The sequence below is a fragment of the Cantharellus anzutake genome, assembly GCF_015039405.1.
Source record: "Cantharellus anzutake strain C23 chromosome Unknown EI90scaffold_1, whole genome shotgun sequence".
Classification (NCBI taxonomy): domain Eukaryota; kingdom Fungi; phylum Basidiomycota; class Agaricomycetes; order Cantharellales; family Hydnaceae; genus Cantharellus; species Cantharellus anzutake.
Genome location: NW_024066951.1, coordinates 1831926 through 1851226, shown reverse-complemented (window position 1 = coordinate 1851226; position 19301 = coordinate 1831926). Strand labels below are relative to the sequence as shown.

The 19301-nt window shown below is 50.5% G+C and overlaps 2 protein-coding genes across 2 annotated transcripts; both read right to left on the bottom strand.

Annotated features, from left to right (window-relative positions):
• Nucleotides 1–8386: 8386 nt before the first annotated feature.
• EI90DRAFT_3114775 (uncharacterized protein) lies at nt 8387–8869 on the bottom strand (the record flags this gene model as incomplete). Its single annotated transcript, XM_039062706.1, has 1 exon — nt 8387–8869. The coding sequence occupies one exon, from the start codon at nt 8867–8869 to the stop codon at nt 8387–8389; it is 483 nt and encodes a 160-aa protein (XP_038923978.1).
• Nucleotides 8870–16524: 7655 nt separating this feature from the next.
• EI90DRAFT_3010902 (uncharacterized protein) lies at nt 16525–17496 on the bottom strand (the record flags this gene model as incomplete). The annotated part of the gene is made up of 5 exons (XM_039056419.1): nt 16525–16558; nt 16601–16683; nt 16718–16902; nt 16952–17191; nt 17244–17496. 5 exons carry the CDS (start codon nt 17494–17496, stop codon nt 16525–16527), a joined length of 795 nt encoding a protein of 264 aa, XP_038923977.1.
• Nucleotides 17497–19301: the final 1805 nt, after the last annotated feature.

Sequence of the window (19301 nt, the reverse complement as noted above, 5' to 3'; positions counted from 1 at the left end):
CATGGCATGACCTTGCGGGTCCCATGGTGATGGTGGTGATGGTGGTGGTGCGAAGTGGGGGTTTAAAGATTAGTGCACTTCATGACGTTGATCTTGCCAATAATGGCAGTTGTAGTGCGATTCGATGTCCACTACTCCAGGTTTTGTCAAAAAAATGTAACTCACCAATATAAAGTTCCATCAGAGTATGATGACCGCTGTCCAGAACATGCATTCTTCTTGACACTTGCACCCCTCCCCTTTTGATTTTTTTCTACACTGTCGTTGTACATTACTTCACGCATGGGAACAAGTTCTGAGGATTTACCATGTGACGTTCGACATGGTGTTGAACCTGCATGGCCTATGCTTTCGCATGTTGAGGAAATGAGGACTAAAGAGACACAACAAGCTGTCGACTATTAGGATAATCGGGTATGGTTTGGGTTGGAATGGGGAATGCAACAGTGGCCATAAGGGATTTCCATCAATTATTTTAGTGCAGCATGTCATACTTTCATTGGCATAAAACATAACGAGGGTGTCTGATAATAGTAATAGTTGTTATTGCTTAGCAGGATGTCATGCATTTGCTCGCCACAACAACGAGGATGATGTATAGGGCTCTATTAGAAGGGTAGTGATTTACACTAGCCTGTTATGCTAGCCTAACGTTGTTGAACTAATAGCATAACTAGTCAACTAACTAATAACCAGTAGAAGCGGATCAAAGATGATAGAAGATCACATGACATCATAACTGATACTGTGTGACTGGATTGTCAGGGACCGACCCAGGGTTGAGAGCGTCAGTGTATGTCGCCTGGAGCTGAGGGCCCAGTAGGGTATGATGTGGGCATGTGTAACAATGGGCCCGATGTAAACAAGTGTCCCTGGCCACTTAGGCTAAAGTGGGAAGTGTGAGAAGAAGGTTGCTTCTCAGTTCCCACTTAGGCTGTGTTTATATACATGTGGTTAAGGCCATGTCATCTACACACACAGCCACGTCCATCTGGGTATCTCTGCAAGAGGTCCCAGGAGTGCCTGGTGTGTGGGAGGTTGCCTGACATGTCCGGGTTTGGGTGTGTCATACTGCAGCCAGGTCAATGGTACATTGATAAAAGGTGTTACAGATACGGAGTCTCCAATGACCATATCCGTCGCATAGTCAAAGACTTCTCCTCTCTATCGCTCCCCCTCTTTCTCCCTTTCATCCTCTATCCCAATACCCTACCCTCCTACTCATTCTACCCCTTCCCCCCCCTCGTGAAAAGCTTTCCCCATTGGGGTTTTGGTGCTGGCCAAGGTTACTTGTATTTCGCAGGATTTCCTGCGACCTTATCATTTGTAGATAGTCATGCGTCTTGTACAGAAACCGCCAAAGGCAGTTCCCACTAACTAACAACTGCTCTACAACTGTCTTGTGTGTCGTCTTCTGTAACAACCCTCCCTGTGACTCAACTGAACCTGTGTGACTGTACAACTCTCAACATGCCTTATAAGTCTGGTTATGTCGAGTCCTCTAACGGCCCTCACCGTGAGAACTCGAGGTTGCGAGTCAAAGACTCTCGACATGTGTATCATCCTATGGAATCTGTACCCTATGGGACCTCATCACTCCACTCTCCCCCAGTGCTTGACATACGACGTCACATCACGATCATGGAGATCGTGAATACTCTGAGGCCCACTTTCCCGTGATGCCGGCACGTTTGCTATGCAAACACCAAGTAGCTGCCCATCCACCGTCTGTTCCCTCCTTCGTCAGTCATCATGTTTCCCCGCCAATGGTATGTTCCCTTTGGGAACGCCAAGTCACCGAAGGCCCTGTTAGTCAATCCTCATTGCACGCTTATGACATCAACCTGCTACCGGTACGTTCGCACTGCGAACGCCAAGTACCCGATGGCAGCTATACGAAGTTCTCACCCATCTCACAAGTCGCAACCTCGCACATGGTACACTCCATTGAGAGTGCCAAGTACCCATGGCTGACCCGTCTGTCCTGGCATCTCTGACTACCTACCATCAATCCCTTAATAGCTCACTACATCACCAATCACGATCGATGGGAATTCGATCATCCACTCCCAGGCAAGACTGGGATCACTCATCAATTACATATCCCATTATGGTACAGACTAGATACGACCTTCATCATCCCACTATAAGAACAGATCGAGGAATGGGGATTTTCCCCCATCCCCGTAACAAAAGGGAAGTCGTCCTAATAAGGAAAGAAGGAAGAAGAGAGAAAGGAGAGGGGAGGAAGGAAGAAAGAAAGAGAGAAGGAGGGAAAGAGGGAAAGAAGGAGGGAAAGAGGGAAAGAAGGAGGGAAAGAGGGAAAGAAGGAGGAGGTAGCGGAGGAGTGGGTAGCGGGGGACCAGGTCAGGTGGGTGTGCGCTGACATGGATCAAATAGAAGATCAGAAGTGGAAAGAAGAAGAACCTGATGGGGATATGGGCCATGTGGCACTGCACTACTTATGCTAGCGACCCGAAGACGTGCCCTGACAGCTCCCCCTCTTCCTGCATCACCTGTCCACTTTCAGCAATCTCCCCTCAGGCGATGGTAGTGGAAGAGGGAGGGAAGGTGGACTCTCAGGGGTGGGGTTAGGGAAGATGACATTCTGCAACTTCGCAACCTCCCCACTGGACTAGCAATACCAGTAGGCAGTGGTCTCCTCTGAGTTGTCTAAGAACCTGAATTTGTTAGAATGGGGATCTAACTTCCCATTCTTACCAGATTGGTCTACGACCCAAACATTGTACCCAAATATTTGAACACCTGCAACACTTGGCTTCTTTCCAAAGAAGGACTTGTATGGAGTTCAGCCATCAAGCATGTGCATCGGGGTATGGTTTTTCAGGAAAGTGGCATATGATATGGCATAGGGCCAGAGGGACTTGGGGAGTTGGGAATTGAACAACATGGCACACAAGTGGTCTAGAATGGTGCAGTTCAGATGCTTGGCAATGCCATTTTGGGTGGAGGAATGGGGAGCAGTTGTCGTGTATAGTTCCTTGTTCAGCAAGAAAAGACTTCATCAAATTGTTGAGATACTCGGTGCCACTATCAAACCGGATGGCTTTGATTTTACGATTGAACTGAGTCTGGATGTGAGCAGCAAATCGACGATATTGAGTAACTGATTTGGATTTCTGATGAGGGAATGCTATGACGCTAAAATGGGTGGCAACATCGGTGAATGAAATGAAGTACTGATACCCACCTTTGCCTAGAACCTGAGCCAGACCCCAGACATCAGTGACGATTAAGTCCCCAACTGATTTATATTTAGTTCTGGACTCTTTGGGGAAAGGCCTCAAGGTCTGCTTAGCTTGGATACAGGCTTCACAGGTGAAATTCAGAGTGGAATTGGGGGTAACCTCCAAGCCTTCAATGACTCCCATGTCCCTCATCGTCCTAAGTGAGGATGGGTTAAGATGTCCAAGGGCCCGATGCCACTCCTCCCAGGTATGACTTTTGGGCGAAGAATCACCCAAAATCGCAGCTAGTATGGAAGGGGCATCGGCCATGACAGTCTGCATGTCAAGATGGTAGAGGTGGTCTTGAATTCGGCCATCACAGAGTGGTGTGCGATCATGTGTGAGAAGTTTGATCTGGCTGGACTGTGTTTGCATGGTACCACTGACATTGTCGAGATGGGAAAGGGATAGGAGGTTGGGTTGGGATGATGGAATGTGTAGACAATTGTGGAGAGTGACAATCTGTGAAGAATCCCAGCATGCATTACCATTGCAACAGTCCCACATCCTCAGATGGGAACCTTAGCTCCCCCTATGCCAGTCACAAATTGGCCAGGGGTCTCTGCATAGTCAAAGAAAGCTTCTCGCTCAGATACAACGTGGTCATCTGCACCAGTATCCCCAATCCATCGACTACCAGCCAGGACAGCAGGATTGGCAGATGCGACGAAGGAGAAGCTCGGCTCCTGCTCCTGAGAGGAGACATTTGCTGAATTCTTCTTCTTGTCTGCTATCTGCTTCCGGCATGTCAGGGCACACACCCTGACTAGCCCGGACCTGCTACACTTCCCACACACACTTCCCATGCCGCATGCTCTGCACACTGCATGATCCGGCCCTGGATCCTGCCCTCATGTGACTTCCGGGTATCCCCGGAAGTTTGCCTGATATTGTGGCCACTGTGGGAAGATGAGAAGTTAGCTTCCTTCTCATCTTCTTAAGGTTGTGCCCTGGATAGGGCTGGTTACACCATAGGGCTGTGGACCATAGGGGAGGGTCATGGGGACCTGGGAGTTGTCCCCTGACATGGCACTCCTTGGCCCAATGGCCATGCTTGTGGCAGTAGCAGCACTCAGAGTTGGATCAATTGGGTTTCTGTTTGTCTTTGTTTGGTTGGTCGGATTTGGAATTGAATGCAGAGTTGGACGGCTCTGTATTGCGTGATTGATGACGATTGGCTTTGCCTTTAATCCTGTTAAGGATGTAATCAGCAGTGGCACTCTTCACAGCAGTGTCCATAGAGTCAAGATCTTTGAGTTCAATGGTAGAGGTGAAGCTATCCCAGGAGGTGGGGAGTGAGATAAGTAATGCCATTACAAACTCTGAGTCCTGAATGTTATCACCAGCTATGTGTAGATTATTATAGATCATGCACATCTTCTGGATGTCCAGGTTATCATCTTCGGCCATGTCAGTTGTGTATAACTCCTGGCAAAGGAATATGTGAGATGTGGTGCCGGTCACCTCAAATTCCCTTTTGAGGATCTTCCAGGCCACCTCAGGGGTCTGAGAATTGATGACAAATGTGTGGACGAATGGTGATACTTGCAGACAGATCAATGTAAGTGCCTTGCACTGTGCCTTCTCAGCTGTGGCCTTCTGAGTCATGTCAGTGGGCAACATGTAGCCGGTTTGAACATAAGCCCATAGATCCAAGTAATTCAGTATATCCTCCATGCTGGTTTTCCATGGAGTGTAGTTTTCCTTCCTGGACAAGATAGGGAAACGTTTGCCAAGGGATACCAAGTCTTCAGCCATGGGTTAGGTCGACTAGAAGTTGAGTGCGAGGTTTAGATGTAAGCAGTGATCAAGTTATGGTGGTTAAGCCCTAGGCTGGGCTCATAACCTGTTGTTATGTAGCTCTCAGTGGGGACACTTGGATAATGGGGAACAACCAACTTGATATTGTAACTGCTCAGCAGTATAAGTAGTTAAGGTAATTACACAGATATCAGACAAGAATAATAAGAGGATGAGATATGCACAAGAACTGCATGTGGAACACAGTCAGCAGTGAGACATGCAGCACATGGTGAAGGGGTATCATATCAGCTAGCCAATATGGGCATGATATGCATACCGGCATGTTGTCATGTCTTGCTCAACCAACAGACCCAACATTCTAGTCTCTGAGCTGCAGGATGCTATCAATGAAGAGTTTCATGTTCAAGTCAGTGAAAGCACAATTCTCCATGAAATGAGGTGCCATGGTCTGACCTGCAAAAAGGTATATATCACCAAAATTCCAAATACAATTGCAGTGGAGTGGGATGAACAAATGCATGCTGACTTCAAATGGCATATGGGAGAAAACTATCAGGCAAACCAACTAGTGTTTGTTGATGAAACAGGAGTCAGTCATCAGACAGGAGCCTGGAAATATGGCTGGTCACCTTGTGGAGAGCATGCATGACACCAGGACTTCTTTATTCGTGGTATAAAGTATGTGATTTATTATTTGGGTGATGCGGCATAAGCTAACAATTGAAACACAGGTATTCTGTTCTGTGACATCCGGCCTGGAGCATACACAGCTGAAGCATTCAATGAATTTATAGAAACAATTCTCACAAGAATGAATCCATTTCCTCAAGCAAACTCGGTCCTTGTGATGGACAATGCGCCCATTCACAAATCAAATCAGCTTGCACAAATGTGCCATGAATGGCAAGTATCCTAATGTTTGGTATCACTATTCTAATCCTTGATCCATAGTGGTGTCCATCTAGAATTTCTGCCCCCCCCCCTACTCCCCAGACTTCAACCCCATTGAAGAAGCCTTCTCATCATCAGCAAACCTGGATGCAGAGGCCTGAGAGCTCATACAGCTCTCAGAGCTCTCAGAGCTCTCAGAGCTCTCAGAGCTTCAGTACTTTGAAATTGCAGGTCCCCTTCAGAGCTCCCCAAAGTAGTCAAAGCTCATAGAGCCATATTTGCACACAGGGGACTATTATCTATATGAGCTCCCTGAGTGTTTAATTTATCCAATATCAAAATTAAAATTTAAGAGCATTGACTCTGGCATCATGTGATGAGTCACAGCCAAGTCCCTACCATGCAGGAAACTGAACAAACTGAGCTTAACTTTAGTTCCCAATGCAGCACTACACACCAAGGGTATATAGCCAAATTAATATATAGACCAAATTTAGGGATATACATATACAGTTAATCTGAAATTACTTAAGGAAAATGCGGGAAAATGAGTGGAGAAATGGGGGGGAAAATGAGGGGAAATTTGAGGGGGGAATGGGGGGAAATTGAGGAGGGAATTGGGGGGGGGGAATGAGGGGGGAATGAGGGGGGAATGAGGAGGGGAATGAGGGGGGGAATGAAGGGAAATTTGAAGGGGGGAATGGGGGGAAATTTGGAGGGGGAATGGGGGGGAAATGAGGGGAAAATTGAAGGGGGGAAATGGGGGGGGGGAATGAGGGGAAAATTGAAGGGGGAAATTTGGAGGGGAGAATGGGGGGGGGGGGAAATGAGGGGGAAATTGGGAAGGAATGGGGGGAATGAGGGGAAATTTGGAGGGGGGAATGGGGGAGAAATGGGAGGGAAATTGAGGTGGGAATTGGGGGGGGGAATGAGGTGGGGAATGAGGGAAAAAATGAGGGGGGAAATGGGGGGGGGGGATGAGGGGAAATTTGAAGGGGGAAATCGGGAGGGGGGAATGGGGGGGGGAATGAGGGGAAAATCGAAGGGGGGATGGGGGGGAAGGGGAAAATGGGAGGAAAATGAGGGGGAACTGGGGGGTTTCTAAAAAGTCAGGGAAAATTAAGGAAAATTCAGAAAATGGGGGACTTTCTAAAAATGGAGAATGTCCAAAAAATCAGAAAATTTGGGATAAGTTAGGGAGAGATATTTCAGGAAATTAGGAATAATTGGAAAAGAAATTAAATCACTTTTTTGATAATTCAATGTGTATTGGAAAGTGCCAAAGTGGGGCAATGTAGCAATGTATGTTTCAGTGTTAGAAAAGTCTCCCACCATGTTTTGGTGAGCCAAATAACCATGGCTTTTTGACCATGGGAAATTTGGTGTCAAAGGCTTGGATGATATCTGAAGAATACATCAGCTTTTTGTTTGCTTTATTGGGTGGTATTTTTAATTTACTTCATTTGGAACACTTTTTTAAAACTGATTTATACCCTACATAACATGCATGGTTACATTGCCACACTTTGGTGCTTTCCAATTCACATAGAATCATCAAAATTGGTTGAGTTTTGAGCAAGAAATGAGATGAAAGATAAAGTGCAAATTTTTGAATTTCAGAGTTTTCCTCATATTTTGTAAATAGCAATAAACAAATAAGGTGCTGATTTTAGTAAACATAAAAGGTATATGAGCTTTCAGAGCAATGACAATGGCCATTTTACACACACATATATCCATATTATCTTTGCACTACTGGTGCCAAAATAACTAAGCAGATTTCATGGAGATATGAAGACCATCCATTATTTAAAAACAAAAAGCTCTATGAGCTCTATGAGCTCAGTGAGCTCATAGAGCTCATAGAGCTTTTCAAGTAATGATGCTGGCCATTTAATATGCATTTCCAAAAATGTATATACATATTATCTTTGCACTTCTGCATCCTTAGGAGAACAAAATCATTCAAACATTTAATTTTCTCCACCCAATGTGTAGAGGGTGCACAGCAAAAAGACTCAATTTGCTCACAGAGCTCACAGAGCTCCCTACCAAGTTTGCTGATGATCCATCAAACTCTGGCTACAGCGCAATCACGCCTATGTTAACGATGAGTTGGCAGCAGAATCACTTCATTGTGCAACAGACTTACTCACAAGTGCAGTGTACACTGTGACACCAGTAAAAGCTTGCCATTGGTTTCAGCACACAGGTTACCTCAGTACCTGAACTCATGTACATATTTTCAATGCCAAAATTGCATAATAGACCGAGTCCATGGTATCATCGAGACCAATCACAGTTGAGCCATGTATTGTACTGATTGATGGACTCTGAGTATGACTACTGAGATGGAATGACAGGACGAAAAAAAAAAGAAAACATGTTTTCAAGAACAAAGTAAAAAAAAAAAAAAAAAACAGGTGGCTGATCAACACCCAGCTCAGAGAAATACATCTGAGACCATATCATCCTCACCTAGCTCAGGATAATATGTCTGGGACAGTATCATCAAGCTCATCATCACTGAGCTCCATGGGATCAACTTTAACCTGACCCCCAATATTGCCATCAGCATCAGGTTCATTTTTTGCATCGGAGTCAGAGTCGGAGTCGAAGTTGAGACAAATGATGGGTGGTGACTTGTGATGTTTGCATGAGAGGTGTTCACTTGGTGATGAAGGAATATCAATAATAGCAGCTGATTGTTGTTTGATAGGGCATTGGTGCTGGACACAAGTGGTTGATGTTGAGGCTCTCATGGGCGATGATGACATCAAGTCGATGACAGTCATGTTGAGATCAATGAGGGGGGAACGTGTTGATGTGCTTGGTTCAGCAGCAGTTGAGGGTCCAGCTGTACTTACACATTTGGCAACATGAGGGGGAGAAGCTGATGGAACACACTTGGCATGGGTTTTGGCATGGGTTGGTGTGCTTGGTCTGACAGTTGGAGACTTGACCATTATGTGTCCGGCAACATGAAGTGGGGAAGCCGGATGAACACACACTTCCAGTTGGAGTTGCATTTGATGCCTCCCACCTCAAACAGTTTGTGGTGGGGTGGTTGTTTCAGTGTAACACCTGGCCTGCCTTCACACTGCATGTCATATCCATACAATCCCGACCTCCGCTCCGGGCTCCCGGAACTCCGAACTCCGACTTCCAGAGCCCTACTTCCCTTCCATCACCTTCTCCTTGCCGACTCCCAAGAGGTTATCCCACCTCCGGCTCCATCACCACCTTCGGTCCGACTCCGGAACATTCCGGGTCCGACCCCAACCTCGACACCTTCCAGACGAGTACGCAAAACCTATGCTCCCGACTCCGGACCTCCGCTCCGGTATCCCGTTCACCTCTCGTCTCCGGAACCTCCGGTCTTAGCTCCGACCTCGGACTTTGACCCCACCTCCGCTTATACCCATTGTATTGGTTAGCCCATTCCATTTAATTACCTTTGCCAATATTCCGGAGTTTAACCTCCGAGTTCGGACTTTCCGGACTTACTCCGGACCTTGCAACTATTGCATTGTCCATTTCAATTCCGCTATTCTCCCTCATTCCTATTTGGGCTGCTGCTTCCTTTCCATTCAGTCAGCTAGCCATTCCCGACTCCCATCCTCCTTCCTTCCTTCTTGGGCTTTGGCCCTTCATTCCTCCTTTGGGAAACACCATTGAGTCAAACACTTGACCCTCGGTGTTATTCCTCTTTCCATCTCCCTTTGTCTCCTTTTGTCCTACCCTTGTTCCTTTTGATTCCGGACCCCTCCTTATATACAATGTACATAGTAACTTGTAACCTCAGTCCGAAATCAACTTGAATTCCCCCCAAGAGACTTCCCCTCTGCTAGATCCGAAATTAGGGACCCCTAGGACAACCAGCAATGGCACAGCGCTCCGCATGAGTCGCTGAGGCCAAGGTCCTTCCATGATAAGTCTCCGATTCCATTCCGGAGTCGTCCGAATCCCCGCATTCTAACACTGCAATATAAAATGTCAGTCAAACACGATCTTGATGAAAAGGTGTCAGGGACGCATCCGGGGTGGAGGGGGCCCGGCTGTAGCGCCCGGCAGAGGAACCCTCTCGGGGGACGAAGCGGGCGCGTGTACTGATGGGCCCGATCTGGGACTATAGTCCCTGGCCACTTAGACTGAAGTGGAAAACGTGAATTGTTATTAAAAGGAAGAACTACACTACTTACCTGAAGTGGAAAACGTGAGAAGAAGGTTACTTCTTCAGTTCCCACTTCAGGTACATTTATGTACATGCGGCTTGGGTCACGTGACGGGTGCCACGTCATCTGCGGAGAGGGCTGCAGCCATCCGGGTATCCCCGCGGGGGATCCCGAGGGCGTCCGCACATGCTGGGCGTAGCGGGAGGTCGCCCAGGGTGTCCGAGCCGGACGGGTCAACAGTACAATGATACAAGGGAAGGTGGTCCGTGTAAATAGAAAGAATAAACAGAAAGGGAGAGTGAAATAAAAGAGGAAGAGAAAAGAGGGAAGAGGGAGGAAAGGGGAAGAGGGAGGAAGGATGGGTAGCGGGGAGCGGGTGAGCAGGTGAGCGGGTGAGGTGGGCCCAGGTGGGCCCGGGTGGAACCGGGTCAGGCGGGTGTGCCCTGACATCACCCCCTCCTTAAGCTGCTTCGCCTCGAAGCGGCCAGATGGTTCTCTCTTTCTCTCCCTGGGGCTTGGGGGTGCGTCCTGTGGAATTCCTCGATCCGGTCGGGGGCATGGGCTAAGTGGTCCCGTTGGAGCCATTGGTTCTCTGAGCTTGGCCAACCAACGAACTTTACCAGATACCAGAGTTTCCGGCGTAGCCACTTAGAGTCCAATACCTTCTCCACCTCGTACTCTTCTTCTCCGTCTACAAGTTCCGGACCTGGGCGGGGGTCAGTGGGTCGTTCTGGGATATCGTCCGGGCGGTGTGGTCTGACGTTCGTTACGGATACAACCGGGTGGATTCCTTTCTGGCGTGCGGTAAGTTGGAGTCTGACGGCAGCAGGGGAGACGACTTTGACGATTTTGAAGGGGCCGAGCCATTTGTGGTCCAACTTTTTGGTTGGGCGGTCAGTCGTGTAGTTTTGCACGCTGAGCCAGACTCGGTCGCCTTCTTGGTACTTTGGGGCTGTTTCGCGGTCTCGGTCGTAGTAACGGGCCATCTCGTCCGCTGCGTGTTCCAGTGCGGCCTTCGCCTCCTCTTGCATTTTCATCATTCTCGATGAGAACGCGTCAGCAGCTTCCACCTCGGACGTGCGTGTGGGCTCTGTCCCCATCCTGGGGTGTTGGCCGGTGTCAAGTTCGAAAGGGGTTCGGTGGGTGGATGAGTGGATGTGGTTGTTGTAGGAGAATTCCGCCAGCGGGAGCCAATTGGCCCAGTCGTCTTGTCGGTGGTTGACGAACACCCGGAGATAAGCTTCGATCTTTTGGTTGACCCGCTCAGTCTGTCCATACGTCTGGGGGTGGTAGGGCGTCGAAGGGGTCAGTTTGACGCCTAGAAGGTCCGCGAGCTCTTTCGAGAAGCGGGAGACGAAGGCGCTCCCTCTGTCGCTGAGGATCTCCTCTGGGAGCCCGTGGTGCCTCCAGACGTGCTCTAGAAAGAGCCGTGCGATACCCTCCGAGTCTACGGTCGTCACGGTGGGGACCGCGTGGATACGCTTGGATAGGTGGTCTACTACCACCAAGATGGCATTATAGCCTTTGGACTCTGGGAGCTCTCCCACCATATCTACTGAGATCACTTGCCAGCGGCGGGTGGGGACCTTGTTTGGGGTGAGCTTCCCAACTTTTCGTGAGGGGAAAGATTTGACGCGGTTGCAGGTGTCGCACCCGCGTACGTACCGCCCGACATACTCTGCCATCTGGGGCCACCAGTAGTCGCGGGAGACAAGTTCCAGGGTTTTCCATCGCCCTGGGTGTCCCGTCGCCCACGCGTCATGGTGTAGCCGCACAAGATCATGGCGGAGTTGGGGGTCTTTAGGGACGTACACCCTCCCCCAGTACAGAACTAGTTCACCCTGCCTCTCCCATTCGTCCGACCTTAGCGTCCCTTCTCCCAGCTCTCGCATTGCCTTTACCACCTTCTCGTCGTGGTCCTTTGCTTTGCGTATCCGCTCTAGAATTCCTACCTCCTCTCCTTCTACCGAGATTCCCTCTGTTGCACGAGCCTCAAACCAGGCTGGTTGGAGGAGGGTTAGCCCTTCGTTGTCGTCCTTCCCTTTCGGGTGGTCAGCACGACGGGAGAGTGCGTCCGGTTTTCCCATGAGCTTCCCGGGACGGTGGACAAGGGTAAAGTGGAAGCGAGAGAGGAAGAGGGACCACCTAGCCTGGCGTCGATTCAGCCTCTGGGCCATCCGGAAGTACCCTAGGTTACGGTGGTCGGTATAGACCTCGACTTTCTCCTCTGCACCTTCTAGGAAGTGTCGCCACTCTTCGAGAGCCCGGACGATCGCGAGCATCTCCTTGTCGTACACCTCGTAGTTACGCTCCACATCCGTGAAGCTCTTGGACATGAACGCCACCGGGTGGAACTCCCCATCGGGTTGGAGCTGGGAGAGGACTGCACCGGTTGCGAAGTTGGAGGCGTCACACTCGAGCCTGAAACGGCCCGAGTCAGTGGGGAAGGAGAGGACTGGGGCAGTGGTGACAGCTTCCTTAAGGGCGTGGAAGGCATTGTCTTCGTCCGTGCCCCAGTTCCAAGCCTGGGTCTTCCGGGTCAGCTTGTGGAGCGGGCGTGCCTTTTCAGAGAAGTCCTTGATGAACCGGCGGTAGAAATTTACGAACCCCAGGAAGGACTGCACCTCCTTCACCTTGGTTGGGGTGGGCCAGTCAAGGACTCCACGGACCTTTACGGGGTCCATCGCAACGCTACCCTCCGAGATGACGAGGCCGAGGTACTCGGTCCGGGTCCGCTCGAATTTGCACTTCTCCGGCTTCAGGAATAGCCTCCTCTTCCGTAGCGTTTCCAGGACCTCCCAGACGACCTTCTGGTGCTCCTCTAGGGTAGCCGTGAAGATGAGGATATCGTCCATGTAGCAAATGACGACCTCCTGGTCGATGAAGTCCCTGAGGATATCGTTCATCATCGTTTGGAAGGTCGCGGGGGAGTTACACAGCCCGAAGAACATTACCATGGGCTCGAACAACCCTCGGTTGGTTGCGAACGCTGCCTTCCACTCATCTCCATCCTTGATCTGGACGTTGTTGAACCCCCAGCGTAGGTCCAGGGCGGAGAAGTACTTAGCGCTCCGGAGGCAGGCGAGGACGTCTGAGATCAGCGGGAGTGGGTACGAGTTCTTTATGGTAATCTCATTCAGCTTCCGGTAGTCCTGTACTAGGCGTAGTGACCCGTCTTTCTTTTTGACAAAGAAGACTGGTGCCCCCATTGGGGACTTGGATGGTCGTATGCGCCCGTTCTGCAAGTTCTCGCGCAGGAACTTGTCCAGCTCTTTCTGTTCCGGCCGCGAGAGGGGGAAGGTCTTTCCCCTGGGCAGCTTGGCATCTGGTGCCAGGTCTATGGCGTGGTCCCAGGGCTTCCGGGGGGGAAGCTGGTCGAAAGCTTCCTTCGAGAACACGTCCCGGAAGTCTTGGTAGTGCTCTGGCACTAGCGTCTCAAACGACGCGGGTTCTGCGCCCAGGTCGCGGGCCTCCTGGGCCATCCGCTGAGAGGGGGTCGTGGTGGCTCTTAGGTCGTGTCCCCAGCCTGGGGGGATGATTGCAGCGTAGATCCCATCCCCCGGCTCTAGGGCAGGGTCTTGGTCCTCTCGTGCTTGTGGCTGTCTGCAGGAGGACGGGCAGCGAGACATGACGACCTTCTGCCGTGCCCAGTCCACCTCTGGGTTGTGGTGTAGCAGCCACGAGTGACCAATGATGAGGGATTGCCGCCCGAGGTTTGCGACCGCGAAGCGGGCTCGCTCTGTGTGCCGCCCGAACGTCAGGAGGGCTTCCAGCTCCTCAGTTATGGCTCCATTCTCGTTCGGGGTCCCGTCGACGTTACGGACGGGGATAGGTTGCGGGAGTGGGGTTGTCTCAAGCTTGTGCTTCCGGACGAACTCGGGGCTCACGAAGTTCCCGGTGGCTCCTGAGTCCAGGAGGGCCGATACAGACACTGATGCGAGTGAGGTTAGGGTGGTCGGTTTGACCGTGAGGTTAAGGGACCGGGGGGATTGCTTGGAAAGAACGTAGATAGCGGGCGGGGATACTGCCACTTCGGGCATTCCCTCTGTGGTCCTTCTACTCTCACGGGTTGAGGATGCGGTTTTCCTCTTTTTCTTTGCGATAACTCGGTGAAGTTTTGGCATTGGCGCTGCCTTACGCACACTGCGGTATTTACACGAGCTATCCTCTACGGGCGGCCGGGACGCATCCCTCACCGGTCGCCTTCCTGAAAATCCCCCTGAGTCTCTGTTTCCGGCTCTGCTTCCTCTGCCTCTGGTCCTTCAGTCAACTGCCTTTTCAGCCCTTCCATCAGCACCCAAAGGTCTTCAGGGTGGAGGCGTCGTGCCCGGCGGACCTTGGGGTGTGGGCAGTCTCGCTGGATGTGCCCCGGGGTGTTACAGTTGTAGCACCGCCTCTGGTCAGTTCTCGAGCGGTCGAGATCCATTGGCTGTGGGCCCGCTCCCGTTGTGGGGCGGGCTGCTGGGGTAGGAGGTGGAGGAGCGGGTGCGAGTCGAGGGGGCGTGGGTGTGGGTCGTGCGTGAGGTGGGGTCACGGTCGGCAGGGGTCGGGTTAACGGGAGCGGGGGTTTAGGTGGAAACGCACGCGGTTGGGTGGCTTGGAAGCGTCGCCACTGGTTGTCTAGGAGGGTGGCCTCGCGTTTCCACTCTGCCCAAGTAGTGGGCATGGGGCGGAGCCGGTATATGCTCTCCTGGAGGCGGGAGTTAATGGCCTGCTCGAAACGGTCAACCAGTCCCACATCGCCCAGCCTCGAGGCGGGCCCCAGTATCTCGAACTCTTGGATGACCTTGTCCACAGAGTCGCTCCCCTGTCGGATGGCTGCCAGCTTCTGTCTGGCCGTGGCCTCCCGGTTCGGGTCCTGGAACATGGCATCGAGTTCAGTGTTGAACTCGTCCATGGTGAGGGAGGGGGATCCGGCCGTCAGCAACGTGATTGTGCGTTGCGTTGCCCATGCCCCTGCAGGTCCTCCTTTCATGTAGGACAGCACGAAAAGAATTTGGGAGAGGGCGGTGGGGAATTCAGCCGCGCGAACGTGGAAGTAAATCCCGCACTCGGCCTTGAAGCGGTCCAGGTCCTCGCTGGCTCCTGAGAAGGGAGTGGGGGGGGCGACCTTGGGTGGTTTGGGTCTGGGCGCGGGAGCGGGTGCAGGGGCTGGCGCGGGAGCGGGTGCTGGAGCAGGTGGGGGTGGGGGATGGTTGCGGGCCTGGTTCTCCACAATGGCTTGGAGCTCTTGGAAGCGAGCTAGCAGCTCCTCATACTGCTCTTCTGACACCATGGCTGGGGAGGCAGGGGAGATAGGGGAGGCGGGGGAGACGAGGTTGAAACCTTCTTCTGCTGTCAGGGACGCGTCCGGGGTGGAGGGGGCCCGGCTGTAGCGCCCAGCAGAGGAACCCTCTCGGGGGACGAAGCGGGCGCGCGTACTGACGGGCCCGATCTGGGACTATAGTCCCTGGCCACTTAGACTGAAGTGGAAAACGTGAATTGTTATTAAAAGGAAGAACTACACTACTTACCTGAAGTGGAAAATGTGAGAAGAAGGTTACTTCTTCAGTTCCCACTTCAGGTACATTTATGTACATGCGGCTTGGGTCACGTGACAGGTGCCACGTCATCTGCGGAGAGGGCCGCAGCCATCCGGGTATCCCTGCGGGGGATCCCGAGGGCGTCCGCGCATGCTGGGCGTAGCGGGAGGTCGCCCGGGGTGTCCGAGCCGGACGGGTCAACAGTACAATGATACAAGGGAAGGTGGTCCGTGTAAATAGAAAGAATAAACAGAAAGGGAGAGTGAAATAAAAGAGGAAGAGAAAAGAGGGAAGAGGGAGGAAAGGGGAAGAGGGAGGAAGGATGGGTAGCGGGGAGCGGGTGAGCGGGTGAGCGGGTGAGGTGGGCCCAGGTGGGCCCGGGTGGAACCGGGTCAGGCGGGTGTGCCCTGACAAAAGGAAACTTACAATATGATTTGTCCATAAATTGAGGGCCTCATTTGATAAGCTCAAGTGGCTCCAGTCTGCCTTGGGATGGGCATAGCAATGACTGGTGTGCTTGCCACACTGTCAGGGATCAGCAACAACCCTGGCCCTATGCTGGCTGTGCATATGTGCGTGGGAAGTATGCCGGTAATTCCTGTCTACTCCACTTACCTAAGCCCCGGTGACCCGGATCATCTCCGGCATTGTTCTGGAACATTCTATAATCACGTGATTCTATCGGCAATCCATTTGGTTTCCTTATTGCCGGACTCTACATGTATATAGCTGACCCTAAGATGGGGACATCCCTTTCCCCCAGCTTTGATCACAACTAGGTTATCGGAGCATCCTGTGCGAGCATGCACATCCCCTGACACACACCAAGTGTTATCCAATATTTTTCGGTATGTCTCTGCATGCAGTGCAGCAGCCAGACTCGCATAGGGGTTGAGATCAGGTTTTTTGCCCTTAGATTTGCTGTTAGATTTGGTTTTGGTGACTGCCAACTGAAAAACTTGTTCACTAAGTATGTAAGAGGATAAAAAATTAGACATACCAGATTGAAAATTTTGAGGTGTTTTTGCCCTTGAGCACGCAATTGGATATCGCACTGGGCTTCAAGGCTGACCACAAAGGTATCTAGACTGTCAATTAGAATAGGATCTTCCCTTACCTTCATTGCCAAAGTCTTATATGCAATCTTATGGATGTTGAAGTCCACACCCATGTCAGATGTGATAGTGCATAGTGCATGTTCGGTGGTCCAGGAGTCTTGGATATCAAGAATGTGGGACATGGTGGGTTTGGATGCATCCATCAAGTGAAGTGGGAACTCCACTTGCAGACCTGACATCATGGCTGATTACTGGGGAGTCACAGCTGAGATGTAAGTTTGATGTTAACTCACCAAAACGTGGCTTCTTGCCAGAAGCGGCCTTACTAGCTATCTTCTCCTTGGTGTGGTTGGCTGACAATGGGCCAGGGCACTGAGGGGGAGACCCAGTCAGTTGGGGTAGGGTGCTTTGGAGCAGAGTAATTGCATTGTTGATGGCAATGGGTGCATCAGAGGTCAAGGTCAAGGCCAATGTATGACTAAGGTAATTCTTGATGCGCTTATGGAGGCAGTCATCAGATGGTGTATGGTTCCCTGTAAAATTGAGAAGAAGTGAGAGTGTTGGAACAGTTCAGAAGGCACTTACAGTCATGAGGAATGTGGTGCAACAAAAAAACATCATCTTGGAGGTTGCTGTCGATGAAAGCGTTGAGCAGGGAGGTAGAATTATTGAGTAAATACTGGGCATGTCCATTAATGAGAGACTTGAGGAGTGCATCCTCATGCATCTGAGGCAGCAGCACAATATCTGTCATACCAAAGAGGTAGGCAGTGGACCAGAGAGAGCGTTTGTTGGGGTTCTCCTGCCAGGACTTGGGATCAAATTTCTGCATGGTCATAATAGTAAGATGTTAGACACAAGATAGGGCTTCACTACTCAGCAGAGAACAGGAGTGCCACGAAAATGTGGCATTTTATACCTGGGGCCACTGTGGCAGTCATGACTGATGAGTTGGCTGATGTGTGATGGATTGTCAGAGACCAGATTGAGACGAAGGAATGTCTCCATGGCAGAGGGCTTTGGCCTCAGCGACTTATGCCAGGAGCACTGTGCCAAGTTACATGTCCGTGCCCTAATTTATTTACTGGCAATGAGAACTAAAGGGGGTCAACTCTAGTTGATTTTATTACTGAGGTGTAACCTATGTACAAGTTGAGTATATATAGTTACAGCGAGGGCAGGCCTGTAAATGGCAGGGCCAAGCAGAGTGGAGCTAACGGAGTTAAACATTAGCTGATTGAATATTACTGACAAGTTGGGTTATGGGGTTAGCGGAATGGTAGGCAATAACCCAGAAACAGAAAGGAGGGACAGGCCCAAAGGTGGGCTTGCAGTGCAAGCGAGTGAATTTCCCAGCAGAGGTGGGAGTGTGCTAGCGGATGTTGGAGCTGTCCAGAAGCCTTCAGGGCTCTGTACCTAGGGAGGCATAGGTAATATATTAAAAAGAGGGGGTGGTGACCATCGAGGGAAGCGGAGGTGATTGCAGAATATGGGGGCTCCAAGGTTAGTGAAGAAGGAGCGGAGGTAGTCTGGAGGGATCGGAGGTAGTGGAAGTCGGTGGCCATGGATGGATATGACATGGATCATGGGAGCATGTACCTTCATGCCTCACATGAGTGATTTCCATGCTGTTGAATGGTACATGTGAAATAGGGTAGAGGCTCCTGTAACACCTGGGGACCTGAAGACCCCAGCTCACAAAGTGCCAGGTCAGGTTGCTATGAGTGCAAAATGCCGAATGTATTGACATTGAAGTTGACCCTGATTTGTGACCATTTTTGGACAAGCACGAGATCCAGCTGGGTCATGCATCCAAATCCAGCATGCAGATTTTTTTGACGGTTGCTGAAAGTAAACCTAAAACATTCCCCCAGTACATCCTGCAAAAAATCACGTGTTTGACGAATTCCCGCTACTCTGTACTTGAAAGCATGAACTGAATGCCTGTGCAAGAGGTCCTCTATTATTGCCAATTTCCTGCCTAACCAGTGGGTCCTTCTTCCCTTATTACAAATTCTTGCTCTAGAAAACTCTGTGCAACTTCTCTGTTGTCTCTGGCTTTAAAAGCATTGCCCTTCTGCCCTTCCCTAATAAATTCCTTTCCCCTCCATACCATGCTGCATTCCTCCTCACCCATTCTCTCTTTGACGCTCTTATCCGACAATGCCCTAACCTTGGTCACCAACAATGCCATCACCCATGGCCTCATTGAGCCTCATCTAATGATCAATGATTCACAATTAATGGTTGCATGCCACATTGTAAATGGCAATCGCTATTTTTGTGCTGGTTCCACTTGTGCTCAAACAAGGTTGGAGTTCGCTCATATCGATGATTACCTCCAATTCCTTTATACTTTCCTTATTTCCCCTTCTACCTCTGTCAATACACAAATTCTTGTTTGTACAGCTTTGGGTGCAAATGATCATAATTCAAGCTTTCGGACTCGAGAAGAACAGTTACAATTCTACAGTATTTCTGGAATATTAGTTCTAAATTTCCAGATCGTTTGAGTATCCTCCATCCCTTTGAGCATCTATGCCATTTGGATTTGTTGGCAATTAATCGGTTCCATTGTGTCCCATGCCACTCTAATCATGTTCTGTTGTCTTGTGAACAACTCCAAACCTCTGTCCAATGAAT